This window comes from Emydura macquarii, unplaced genomic scaffold, assembly GCF_026122565.2.
Source record: "Emydura macquarii macquarii isolate MOO-44397 ecotype Brisbane River unplaced genomic scaffold, CSIRO-AGI_Emac_v2 contig_3220, whole genome shotgun sequence".
NCBI lineage: Eukaryota > Metazoa > Chordata > Testudines > Chelidae > Emydura > Emydura macquarii.
In genome coordinates, this window is record NW_027133357.1 from 6,254,282 (window position 1) to 6,267,816 (window position 13,535).

Sequence of the window (13,535 nt, forward strand, 5' to 3'; positions counted from 1 at the left end):
TTATTATGTTGGCATAGCAGTGGAGGAGCATTTCAGCATGTACACCTCCACTGTTTTGTTGACAAAACTCTGGAGTGTAGACCAGCATGAAGACTGCTTCTCACACAAGCTCTACATTGTGAAAGCTGGATGGATGTGTGATCTGTCACTATTGGGAGTTGAACGCCTACACCCCATGGTGGTTTTTGCTGCGGAGGGGAGGGACGCTATGTTCACAATCAAAAGCTCTGTGAGACTCTGGGATGTGCCAAGTGAGAAGCAGCAGGAGAGAATGACTAATCCTTTTGCATCTCATATGCTTGAAGTTCCCACCTCTGTTTGAGAACTTCCAGTGGTAGCCAAGCAGGTTTATGCTGACCAGCTTTGCTTGAAGTCATAAATCTGGCTTGTTACTTTTGTTTAAAATACACTGGGCTGATTGGCAGCTCAATAGTAACCTGCCTATCCCAAGTGAATGGTTTGATCACATATTAGTGAAAGGTACAAACTAGTTTTAACACCTTGGCTGCAGAACTCCTGCAAACACGTTAGTGCCAAATACTCACTCCTGTTGTTGCAAAGCTGATCTTCCCCACACAGACAAATGTTCTAGCTCCAGTTCTCACTGCCAGAAAGATTGCAGTTTTCCAAAGGTGGTCTTTTAAAAACCAGATCTATCAAACATTAAGCTGAACCCTTCCTCTGTTTCCTTTTCCATTCCGCTGTTCAGGTTTGGATTAAACTGGTGTAAGATCCAGTTGAAGACATAAAAGCCCCAACGGGGGAACATTTGCCATATCATTTTGTGGTCCTAAATAGAGCAACTGTGGGAATAAAAAATAACAAAAAAGCTTTTGTGACTGATTTTGATGCAAAGCACCCTAGAACTGTGGCAGAAGTTTTGTTATTGCTGTCCCATTCTCTGTTGGTTAAGAGAAGATCACCCTATTCCAAAAGCACCAGCAAGGAGAGTTTGGTGTGTGTGGATTCATTCCATTACTGAGGTGCCTTATGCCCTACACTTTTATCTAGGGCTTAGTAAAATAGCCAACTGGTTTCCTCTGAAGCCAAGGCTATTCTGAAGAGCAACCAATGCTCCTGGCTCTTAGACTAAGCACTTGGCCTAGAAAAGCAGCCTTACTTTTTCTGCACCGGGGAGAAAGGAGTTCAGAACTGGGTTTCCATTCCCAGAAATCATCAGGAAGCTTCTCCGTTCATCCAGTGTCCTGGGGTTCACAGTTATTCTCTGGTAAATGTTTCTGTAGACAGAAGGAAAGCGGAAGGTTTGACCCCATGAGTTTATGGACCCACATGTAAATTTGGAACGCAGATGACATGCTGTCCTTCCATCACTTAGATCCAGCATTGTCATCCTCGTCTTGCAAGCTGGAAATCTTTCTTTAAAAAGGATTTTTCTCTAGGGAGGAATAACATGCAAGAGATTCACCCCACACTTGGGTGTCTGTTAAAAGGGATGTGGAGGGCTCCTTAGGGGAACTTGAGCAGTATTAAACCACCTTACCAGCAGCGGGTATGCGTGTACTTGATGGCAATCACTCTGCCTCATCATCTGGCTATTCCTTTCCTCTGCAGGGTTGAGCTCTGTTCCACATCTTCTGAGTAGTCTTTGGGGGAACAGGGGAATACTTTAGGTGGATCCTTTAAAATTGCTAAGTTCTTGTGCTCTTACATTCTTAACATAGAAGGTTTTATCCCAGGTGGTGGCAATTTAACATTGTATAGCAAAATGAGGGATAGCTGTATTCTAATGGATTGAGCATGAAGCTAGGAGCATGAGGCTAGGAGGCCTGGGTTTTATTCTCAGGTCTGCCACAAACTTCCAGTGTCATCTTTTGAATCCCTTAATGGGCTTGTGCCTCAGTTTTCTCCACTCATAAAATGGAATTAATTCATCATCATGTTTAATTAAGTACTTTGAGATCACCAGAGGAAGGGGGATGGGTGAGGTAGTTAGGCTTTGGATAAAATTTTCAAAAGGACCAAAGTCCCCTTTTAAAATTGTAGGCATTTAGGAGCCTAAGTTTAATTGAAAGTCAGTGTCAGATTGTCACTGGGGCCTTCTCTGCACTAGAACGTTTTTTGTATAATTCCAACCAATTCAGCAGCACTGGGGGTAGCACAAGTGGAAGCGTCTCTTGAGACAAAGCTCTGGCAGCTTCCAGTGTTATAACAGAGATTGTGTTTAAACCTGCTGTAAAGAGTGCCAGAAGCTGCCAGAGCTTTGTCTGCACTAGGATGCCTCCTGGTGCAGCTGAACAGGTGTAAGTTGTCTTCTAAAATTCCCTAGTGTAGATAAGGCACTAGTGACAACCTGGTACGTCCTCTGCCGCCGAGGCAGGCAAGCACCTGGAAATTTCACACACACAGCATTTGGAACAGTGTTTGGAACAGCATTTGGAGTGTGGATGCATTATGATCTTTGGAGAACCAAAATCACATGCAAGGGGACTCGCTTTCTCTAAAAACATGAGTAGAATTTAATGTCAATATGATATATTAAAACACTAAGTAGATGCAGTCTGTACTACTTCTGTAGTGTAATTCCTCCTCCCTACTCCCAATTATTTGATCAGCTGCTACCTAACCTTGCTGCTCCATGTTGGTGGTAATGGGGTCATCCCTATGAGTTCCAGATGGGTACCTTGGTTCTTGGCTCTCAAACGCTCAAAGGCTGAAATTGTACAGGCAGCTTGCTTGGCCCAGTGTTCTGGTGGGGAAGGAATAGCACCTTGTGTATCTCTCATATTTCCTAGATTCTTGAGGCCTCCTCTTTGGGGAGAGGGGACGTTCCCATTGCTCACAAACTTTGAGCTGGGATTAGATATTTATTCTCCAAACTGGGTTAGTTCACAGTCATTACACCAAGTGTGGAGAAGCCCCAAGCTCAGCATTGCTTTAGCCATGCACAGGAGGGTACCTGTGACAATCACACTGCTCTTTATTCGTGTCTGGAGGTTAAACTGGTTTTAATCCCTTCCTCTGTGGAACCAGGAGTTGGCTTACCTGTCTGTTGAAAGACTAACATAGATGCAATTAACTGGTTTAGTTAAATCAACCTAGAGAACAGCTGCATTATGGGAAGATTCTTATCTTCCTGGTGGTCGTAGCGGCTGAATTGTATTTACATAGCATGCCTGGAACAAAAATAAAATTAAACACTGTTCTTTTGTTTGTATTCAGTTTACATAAGTGAGTCAAAAGAACTCAGGATAGTTTGGAGAAGCACTGACCAGGAACGGCCCAGGAAGTGATGAGGAAGAGAGAGGGACTTGTAGTGCTATCTGATGAGACCATCAGTATACACTGGGAGATTTTTGTGTTGCTTTGCAGCCGTGCATCAAAAGCTCATGTCACTTTTTTTTAAAAACTAAAGTGTACCTTTTATTGATCTAAATTCAGCCACAAACAAAAGTGAAATAAAGATAGTTGTGTGAAAGTTTCTGTGTTGTGATGGTTTATAAAAGCTTAACTCCCTGAGATAAGAGGGTTGAATTTGATTTAACTTTAAAAATGCCTGCTTTTATAATGATCATGCTGTTCGGTGTAATCACTAGAGCATGTACCCTTTCCTTCTTCACAAACTCTATTTTAGTTTCACGTGTGGAATGCGTTTAGGATCTCACTTGTGCTCATTTGTTCTCTTATATCCTGCATAGGTAGCTGCCCAAGTTTAGGTGCATGGATCAAAATGCAGATTTTTGTGTGGGCCGAGCACTTCTCAGTGGGGCTAGATTTCCAAAAGGGCTCAACTCCAACTTAGGCACATAAATAAAGTTCTCGGATATTAAGTGTGGGAGTTGCATTTTAAAAAAAATCTGACCCTTTGATTTCATTATTGACTTCACTTACCTGAATATCTGGTACAATGGTATTTCAGTGCAGTTACTAACTTTTACCCCTGTGGGGAGACAGGAAAAGAACTGGAAACTAAATTTGTAAAGTGGAGATTGGTTCCATTTTGCAAAAAAGATTCAAATAGCAGTTTCTTCAGCTGAAATGTTTAAAAAATGTTGCAAATGTGTGGGAAATCAGTGATTTTGTGTGTGTGTGTGCGCACGCGTGCACATGCGCGTATTTCTAGTGGGAAAAATGGTCTCTTTGTGGAAGTGTTCTTGGAAACAAAGTCTGCGTTACAAAATGAACTACAACTGAATGTTTGCACCATGTTTTTCAAACATCATGGCTTTCACACACCTCTCTGTCTGTTACCTTTTAGTTTAAACCAATCACTTGAACATTTTTTGGCACGGTGACTCTTTGGGATTGTTGCTATTATTTGTATTACAACACTATCTAGAGTTCCCAGTAGAGATCAAGACACCATTACACTATATTCCTGTGAAAATTCCTACAGTCCCTGCCCCAAAAAGCTTACTATCTAAACAAATTAACTCAAGGGCAGAAGAAAGGCCGCGGATGGAGAAATGACACACGGAATGCTTGAGTGGCCCAGAGATGATGGAAGGGTAGCCTGTGGCAGAGTCAGGGATTTGACTCACATCTATTGAGTCCTGGTCTATTATCCTGCCTGCATCAAAATTAGTAATTCCTTTTGCTGGAAACACTCAGACACAAAATACCATAATATAAAAGTTGCATGCAAATGATCTATTAAATCAGGTAATTCTCTGCATGTTGTCAGATACATGCCTTATCGGGGGTTTATATCTGACGTTAAACCAATACTTTGCTTGGTCTTAGCCCAAAGGGTAAGATGGTACAGTGTGAAGTAGTAAATAAACTGCTGGGAGAAGGGGGAGAGTTTTCTTCTTTGCATCATTAATAGCCACACGTGGGTTAATGTCTAAAAGTACACTCCACAGGTAAGTGTCAGCTATAGTGAAGGGTCGTGTGTACAACTCTGGGTTCTGTGATGGTAATCATAAGAGTAAAGGTTGTTAATTCTTCTGGTCAAACTTTCAGTTGCAAGACAAACCGATGTAACTCTCCTGTTACACTGACATAATAAAACCACCATCAACGAGAGGTGTAGGGCTTATGTCGGTGCAGTTAGGGTGATGCAGTGTCAGTGTAAACACTGCTGCATGTTGGCTGTCATTCTTGTCAATTTTGGAGCCGAGAAATCAACAAGAAAGCTGGGAAGCTAGAGCCCAGCTGCCCCCCCCCCACTCGGCTGGAAAGCTGAATGGCTGGACCTCGCTCCCAGGGGCGAGAAGCCCTGGGTGGTTGGACCCTGGCTCCCAGTATGGGCGCCTGTGGGGCAGGTGGACTCCTGGCAGGAAGCTGCCAGCAGAGCTGAGAGACCGGTCTCTCAGTTCCCCACACTGCCAAACCAAGGAGGAAGTGTGGACCTCAGCCACCATATTAATGAATGCTGTGGCTGTAAGTCGACCTAACCTAGCTTGATTTGTCTTTGTCGTGTAGTGTAGTCTAATACTGCTTTAGTGTTAATGTTGCTATTTGGTGTGGACAACACTTGAGATCTTGGCAACCAAATGCTTTTCAGTTCAGTTTTTTAATGTATCTTTATCTCAAATGAGCTGCAGCAGGCCGCTGCCAGGCTCCTACCCTCGCACACGTTACAGCACAAGTGGCCTTGTTTGCCAACACACAAAGAAAAGCTGTTGGTTGCGGGTCTTTTTTGAAAACCGGGCCCTTACGAGCTAGCCGGAGTATAGAATACTTCCAGTCCAGCGATACATGATGTTCACCATCACAGACACCATTCTCACCTTTTTCATCTTTCCAGTCGGAAGTTACGAGATGCAGCTCCTGCCAAATGTTGCACTAACCATTCTCCCCTGATAGATGCTGGACTCATCAATAGTTCGGCGTCACTGGAAGATATTTAACTTTGCTTTGTGGGTTTGTGTTGGTTCCTGACACTAGCCTGGGAAATTACTCTTGTCTCATTAATTGTGGTGAGACTCCTGTATTCTTACCAGCGCTTTATCATGAAAAACGAACTACATCTTAGAAAGTACGATACAATAGGGCTTTTGAGTTTGGGTGTTTGCAACTTGACCCAACTCATCCTACCAGACATGCCAATAGAATCAGGGCTTTTTGGTATTAGTCACAGAGAAACACCTCAGTGCTTCACAGCCAATTCCAGTATCTCTGGCTCACGGAGCAAGCTGGTTACGGACTTAAAGCAAAATACATTGGTGACAATATTTCCTTTACTACTCTGGCCCATTGTGCTGCTTGAAATGAAATGGTGTAAAGTTGCTTGAAAAGGCAGGCAGTGGTGTTTGTGTTTAATTAAAGGTCGCTGGCTGTCTTTTTACTTATCCACACAATGGATAACAGCAGGGCTGTATAAAGAATGCTAGAAGACCTGCCTTCCGTCTCTGGGTACCCAGCATTATGCATTTTTTTCCTTTATTTTTCCTTGGGTTTGTTTCATGTTCCTTTAATAATAATAATAATAAATAATAATAATAATAATAAAAAAAATTGGAATTTAATTGCTGCAGCCATTTCAGTAAACCGCGCCTCTGATTTATAGAGAGGTCTCGCAACACTGTTGGGTCTCTTTCTTTTGATGTATGATAAAATAAACCAAGGTTGGCTTGATCAGAGCATGGGAGATGACAGAAATAGTGTCCCTGTTAATTTCAGACCTCCTGCTACTAGATCTGGCACCTACATAACTTCCCTTCATGGTTCAAGGAGAAAACGAAAGCTATTAAGTGTTGCTCTTTTTTGGAGGTGGCTGGTTTCCATTGAAGAAAAATGTGTATTCTAGAAATGTCAAGTCTCAGTCTTGAGGGAGCTAAAATTGTGGGGGAGGAAAAGCTTCCTAATAGGAGGTGGGAAGTGGTGGTGGTGGGATGTGTTTGTAGAGGGAGACCAAGGCTGTGTCTACACTGGGAATTTACCCTATTTTCATCCATTGGCCTAGCTGTGCCACTGCAGAACTCTGCTGTAGACCACGATTTGCAGTAGTGCACTTTGACCCTGAGTTCAAGTAGAGGGAAGGTGCACGGGCACAAAATGGGGCTTAAAGTGATTTATCCTATGTGCACTAGGGGTTTGGACTCTGGCAGTTATACCAGTAATTGAAATCCCCAGTGTAGAGAAGGCCAGGAAGTGGCCTTCAGCAGAAGAGCATAAACAGCCATATTGTTGAGGCTAAATGACAGCGGGCAGAGGTGAGTTGCTGAAGTTTGTGTAATGATGCCCCTGATTGGGTTCATCTGTGCAGGCTGAACCTGAGACCTCTGGATCTTAAAAGTAGGACCAGATCCATTAGCTTAAAAGCAATAAGTAGCTGACTCAAACATCTACATCTGATCTAGGTGCTAGAGGGAGACAGAAGTGGAGTGTTAGCATGGGTGACGTGGATATGGAGTAGGTGGTAAGTTGCTGGGGGTGAAGAATGAAAGGGGCAAATGGAAGGAGTGGGATAGGGTGGAGAGGGTAGGTATGCTTTTGGCAAGCTGATGCTGATCAGCTGGTTTCATTTCTTGCCTATTGAAACTGATTGTCTCCAACTTTCTTTCAGGGTTTCCATGGTCCTTATCCCTTCGGACAGTCTTAAAAACAAACAAACAAACAAAAAAACGGGTATCGTCAAGAGGAGAATTTAACAAAGAACTGACTCATGGGGGAAGGAAGGGGGTTCTTATAGCTTACTGAAGACACGGCATGGACCCCCTTCTCTGCCTCCACACCCTGGATAAAGAAGAAAACAAAATCCAATAACTTAAGACTAGTGGTTTCCAGAGGAAAAAAAGAAAACCTAAAGTATGCATGTGTGAATGCTGAATTTCAGGAGTGCTGTTCAATGCTACGAGAAAGAAAATACACCAACACCATGTTTTTTTTAGAAGTCAGTTTCGCAATTAATTAGGTAGCTTAAAATGTTTTAAAAAAATTGAAATGAAAAAGCCATCTTTTTAAAAGAAAAAATGAATTATTTTGCCTACAGAGCGGTTGTAGTTTGAGCAAATGTTTAATTTTTTTTGTTTGTTTCCTGTTCATAATTTTTTACATAAGGGACAGCGTGCATTTTATGGAACTGTTGTGTTTGCTTGCTACAGAATGAGAGCTCCCTTAGCATCTTCTGGGGTTCATGAAGTGACTTCGCTTTGTATGTTGGGTGTTTGTAATGTGTGATTGGGCTAGCACCCAGCTCTGTGAATTTCAGTGGCATCAGCGGTTTTTAGTTAACCTTTTAATCTTCTGTTTTGTCTGTTTCCCTTTTGACATTCATGTAATCAGAAACCTCAGTCAAGACCAAACTGTTGCATTAGGAGGGGGAGGATTCCAGCATTGGATTAAGATAACTTGGGAGGGTTGTTTTTCTCTTGAAACGCAAAATACACATACACAAATTTCAGCAAGAAACAGATTTACTATAGTTCCAAAGCTGGTCTTAAATGACTGGTACTGTAAAATGCTGTTTTATTGGTCAAATACTGATATCCAGTAGCTATGCCTAGGACAGCCAGGCAAATATATCTATCTTGTGCCAAGAGAAAATTAAGTTTCTGTAGCTGTAGTTCACCGGACAGTAATTATAAAGCTATACAAAAGTCATGTCCCTTTAGTTGTAAACCTCACATCCCAGCCTTTTTATAGAAGTATAATTTTAATTCCTCTCTCCTGTGATAAAGTACTAGTTTAGGAGGCAGAGGCCAATTGTTTTTGAATGTAGAGCAAGAAGTTCAATCAGCTGGATTCTACAGTAGCGCCTTGTATTTTTTCGCCTTTTTACTGGCCTGTAGCTTTTTTAAAGCTCTAGCTTTCTTGATGGGGCTCGCCAGGCCTCCTCTTCAGAAGAGGAAGAGCTCTTTGGACATGAGGGTCACTTAGCTGTGAGCGTCCTCAGAGGAATGATAGCCATGTACAAATGAGACCGTGCAAGCCAACTGCATGGGGGACGGGGCGGGTGGTGGTGGAGTGACCCAACGTGTATTTCAGACTTTCGGAGGCGTTGCATCACTGTGAGCAGGTACTTGGAAAGAGAATGGGGGTGGGGTTGGGGGCACTAATTCAGAAACTTGAACCAGGCCGTAACAGCCATCTGCCAAAGATACAATAATATGCAAGTCCCCCTTCACCCTCCTCCAAAACCCCCCTTCCCAAACTACCCACTCATGTTGGGAGCTGAGTGCATGGTATGCCCGCCAGCCAGAGTGAAGCAACGCTTGAGGCTGGCCTAGTCTGCACCCGAGCAGCAGCGTTGGCTTGGTTGACTTAGAGGTTTTCATTTTTGTGCAGTTTCTGGTGGCCCTGTTCTCCCACCCAGGCACATGGGTAGCTCCTGTTGAGGTTAATGGGAATTGTTTGTATCCTGCCAAGGAAGAGTTAGGCCCCTGGTGAGGCATTTAGGTCCTTGTAGTGGTCGGTCCTGGTAAGCAACTCCCCTGGCCTTGCTGCATTAGTGGATGGCTGCTCTTTTAGTTGCCTATTAGAGACTGGATTTCTAAGGGTGTGTTCCCTATTAACATCGGAAATCTCCCTTTCATCTCTCTCTAAACACATGGGTGGGGACAGGGCTGACTTGTAAGGGATCTCCCCTTGAATGAAGATGGTAGGGGAGTTGGCAGGAAGATCCTGCCTGGCTTACCCAGCTCTGGTTGGGGAGTTAACCTGAGGGCTTGCTGAGGGGAAGGATGGGTGGCTGGCTGCTAGAGTTGGAGAAGGGGATGGAGCTCCATGCTTGTGCTTGGAATGCAGGTTAGGAGGCTGCGTTTGGTTAGCTGTAGTCATAGAGTCTGTATATGTCTTGTAAAATCCCTCTTGCGGTGGACGGGACGATTTATTCACCTGTCGAAAGGACATGAGTGTGTAAACCATCCTGGTAAAGTGTGGGCAAGGTTTAAACAGTCACGATAAGCATGCCAGGCACGAGCACGTGCACATCCAGTGCCCTGCGTGTTGCACCCCCTCCCGTGCATCCCTTCTGCAAGCGTTGAGATGGCAGGAGGTTGCTGTAAGTTGAGGTGACAAGGCTGCTCTGGGGTCTCTTCACATCAGCTTCATTCAGCTGCTGTGTAGAGGAGGAGGAAGGAGTTCTGGGTTTCTCACTGCTGCTGCCACTGGGCCCAGAACCCTGCGAACTTTGTACTGGCAGGGGCTGCTGTGCAACCATCAAAGCCGGCTAGCTTGACTCTCGTTTTCTCTCCTGCTGTTCTCATGCACAAGCTTCACCCATCTAAAGATGGCTACATCTGCGCCCGCCTGTCACTAATGCAAAGATGGTATTTTGTTCTCTTTCCTAGAGAAAGCTAGTGTGCACCCCTGACTCCTCCTGTGCCTTCAGTCATTCTGCACAGATCTCGGCGTTGTCTCCTCTCTTGAGTGTGTCTAAATCTACAATGGCCTTGTGCCTGGTTCGTTCAGGGAGTGAAGAAAGGCAGGGCCTGATCTGAGCTGCAGTTGCAATAAGTCAGCCTGTTAATGCTGGCGTATTGCACCTGTTTCCTAGGAAATCGGTCTCAAGCATAAACACCACCCTTATCTGTGGGGATGATCTCTATAAATAGTTGCAAAAGGCTCATAACTGTTTCAGGGTGTTGGTTAGTGTGGTAATCCCTTTGTAATAACGATGGGAGGATGTTTAAATTGGTAATTACTCTGCCTCTTGTTTCTTCTCTCCAGTGAAAATTGAGTCTCCTGGCACTCAGCAATGCATCCAGTCCCAGCATTTAAACTACTATTAACTTGGAAACATTTTCAAAAGAGGGCTTCAGGAACGCTCAGCAGAGGTCTGTGCTAGTCACAGTTGGGGGTGAAATTGCATTGCTTTCGTAAGGGCATTGTTTTTTTCAAGCTAGGAAGGGAGCTAAAGTTAGGCACCTAAACCAAAAATGGCCAGATTTTTTTCAGAAGTGCCGAGTGCCTGAGTTTCACATCGATCTCAACAGGGAGCAGAGCAGTGGTGCAGAACCTCTGAAAACTAGACTGGGTTAGGTGCCTAACTTCAGACACTCACGTTTTAAAATGTAATCTAGGATTCAGAGCCTCAGCAAATGGATACCTGTCTGAGACTGCTGGGCAAGGGAAGAGGCCCAACAAAGCTTGTCCTGTGCCATGTTACCAAGCCAGGCTGGTGTCCCTGAGTTTGGGAACAAAGGGGCTGGTACCCGCTGGCATATGAGAGGCTGTAGCCAAGAAGGGGCAGCAGCTGGCTCCAGTCCCTGGCTGTTGCTGTTGTGGGGAGGAGGGTCTTGGAGTCCTGAGAGGGCATGGCAAATAGAGATCTCTTCAAAAAGGGAAGTTGGCATTTCCAATACACATTTTTTAAATGGAACCTCAAGCGTAGTGTGAGCTGGTGAGTCCAGAAATGTCCGGTAACCCCTGTGTCTCTCAATGTGACTCAAGTCTGGGCTGCAAATATACCCTGTGCCCATGGCTGGGAAAGCCTTGGTTAGCTTTGAGCCCCTCTGGCTGGAAATGCGCTCTGTACCTGGGAATGGGTGTGGAGCCTGCTTTGGCACGGCAGAAAGTATCTGCTGGCCTATGTTTTATGGGGAGGATGTGTGTGTGGATGGGGGGGGGGGGAGAAGAGTGCATCCAGGAACCTCTAGATTTGGGGGATGCTCGTGGCCCCACAACTTGGAATGCAAATGTGACCCCAGACCCCCAGGGTGTGAGCATAAGTTGGAGTCTGCAGGGCTAGGAAATACACGCTGTCCCGTGTTTCCGTTGTTGTTTTTTTCTTGTGTGAGTGAGTGGTTGGTTCTGCAGCCTGTCTTTATTCTCTCTGGGGGGAGTGCATGTGTAGAGCAGGATGGTGTGTTGCCTCATTGAGTCTGGGAGAAGTCCGATGATAGCACATTGGGGGTAATAAAAAAGGAAGCTTTTTCCTTTAATGTATAAATGAATATTTGTATGATTAAATTAACACAGAAAAATTACCTTCAGCCGTCTATAGAGTTTTATTGAAGGCTCGAGCAATTTCTAGTCTCTTGTGACCTCTGTAGTGTTTGTTAAATGCACCTCGTTTGCTTCCATCCCCAGATCATTAGGAGTGCTAGGTGGGTGTCGGATGTGTGCTGTAAAACTCAATGTTACCTCTCCATTTTCCATGAATAAATTGAAGGAGAAAATTTGAGAGGAAATAAATTCAGGGTCCACTGGATGCATGAAATAAAACTAATTTTCCAGTCTGGATATAATGCCAACAAGAACAAACACTGGAGGAGGGATCATTTAAAAAACACATGGCGTCACATAAGAGTTGACCTGAAAAACAACCTGTTAGAAAGGACTCCTGATCCTGCAAGTGGATCACCACTGGGGCTTCACATGGATACAGGGTTCCTATGTGGGACCATTTACAGAATTGGAGCCACTGATGTTTCCAGAGTGTTGAGGCAGATGTTCAGGGGAGAGAATTACATCCTACGGACCATGGGAGGAAAAGTTCCGGCACCCAGTGATTTCAGATGCATGATTGGTCTTGGGCCAACATGAGCCTCTCTGTCTGTGGCTTTAGGAAGTAGAGATCATGCTCAAACTCTGATCGTAGATCTTTCATTGTTGGGTAAATGGAGGCTGCAAAAGATGTCGAGGCTAAGGCAAGATGGCAACCAAGTTATGGTCTTAAAGTGCATGGATGGATGCATTCTGAAAGTCTATGGCAATATTTAATGCGAAGCCTGCTGAAGGATGGATTGCTGGAGGCATGTTCTTAACTGCCCAGAGTACTGGCACAGGATAACCAGTAATAGTGTGATAGAGCTGCAATAGACGCCCTACACAGATCGATTCTGAGGATGATGGAGTTGCGGGGGGAAGAGATTGGGGGTAATAAAGTGGTTTGTGACTAATAACGTTGCTACAAACATGCAGGCTCACATAGGGGCCTCTCTGCTCTCCATGTTACAAAGGGTTGGTGGCCTTTTTCTGGCAAAGGGGATATTTTCTGGGGATCAGTCCTAAGCTGAAGCCTTTGAGTGATCTTCAAGGGTTAGCCACAAGTAAATCATGCTTCAGTGACCCAGTATGGCTGACTGTGGTAAGTACTATTATAGCAAAAGCCTCATGCTTCTTGGCTAATTGTAGATGGAGGCAAAGTGGGGAGGGAAGGGAAGCGAAGCAGCATGAGACACTAGCTGGCAAGCCAAAAGCAGTCATATGAGGGGGATGCAGAAGTCCCAAGTTAGTCTCTTTCGTAAGGGGTGGGATATACTCCACCAACAGCCAATCACAAACTCAACCAGTTGCTTTCTCCGCCTTCCAACCAGCATTCCTCCATCTCCCAATGACCACAGTTATCTCAGCTGATGTATTGACTTCAAGGATGCTACACTGATTTATAGCAGCTGAAGATCTGATCCAACAAGATTCCACCTGGGTCCTCATCTGGGCTTGTCACCGAGAAGGGGAGGAAGTGTGTGTGAAATTCATGGATTGTTAAGGCCTGACTATGGATGCTTAGAGAGACAAGGTGGGTGAGGTAATATCTTTTATTGGACCAACTCCTGTTCATGACCGAGACATGCTTTTGAGCCACACAGACCTTCTTTCAGATCTAGGAAAACGGACAGTTCGTGATTGTCTAGTCTAAGCTGCATCACGCTGTGCAGAGAATCTCACCCAGTGACTTGTGCGTT

General features: G+C 44.6%; 1 protein-coding gene across 2 annotated transcripts in view; it reads left to right on the top strand.

The window, feature by feature from the left end:
- The window catches only part of ILRUN (inflammation and lipid regulator with UBA-like and NBR1-like domains), a 42,738-nt gene extending 30,904 nt beyond the window's left edge, over positions 1–11,834 (top strand). Inside the window, exon 5 of one of the 2 annotated variants that reach the window (XM_067531876.1) lies at positions 7,472–11,834. In XM_067531876.1, coding sequence (XP_067387977.1) covers positions 7,472–7,507 — 36 coding nt within the window. In that variant the 3' untranslated portion in view covers positions 7,508–11,834. Of the gene's footprint in view, positions 1–3,180; positions 3,437–7,471 lie in introns of those variants that run through there. The other variant, XM_067531877.1, reaches the window with a different exon arrangement.
- Positions 11,835–13,535: the final 1,701 nt, after the last annotated feature.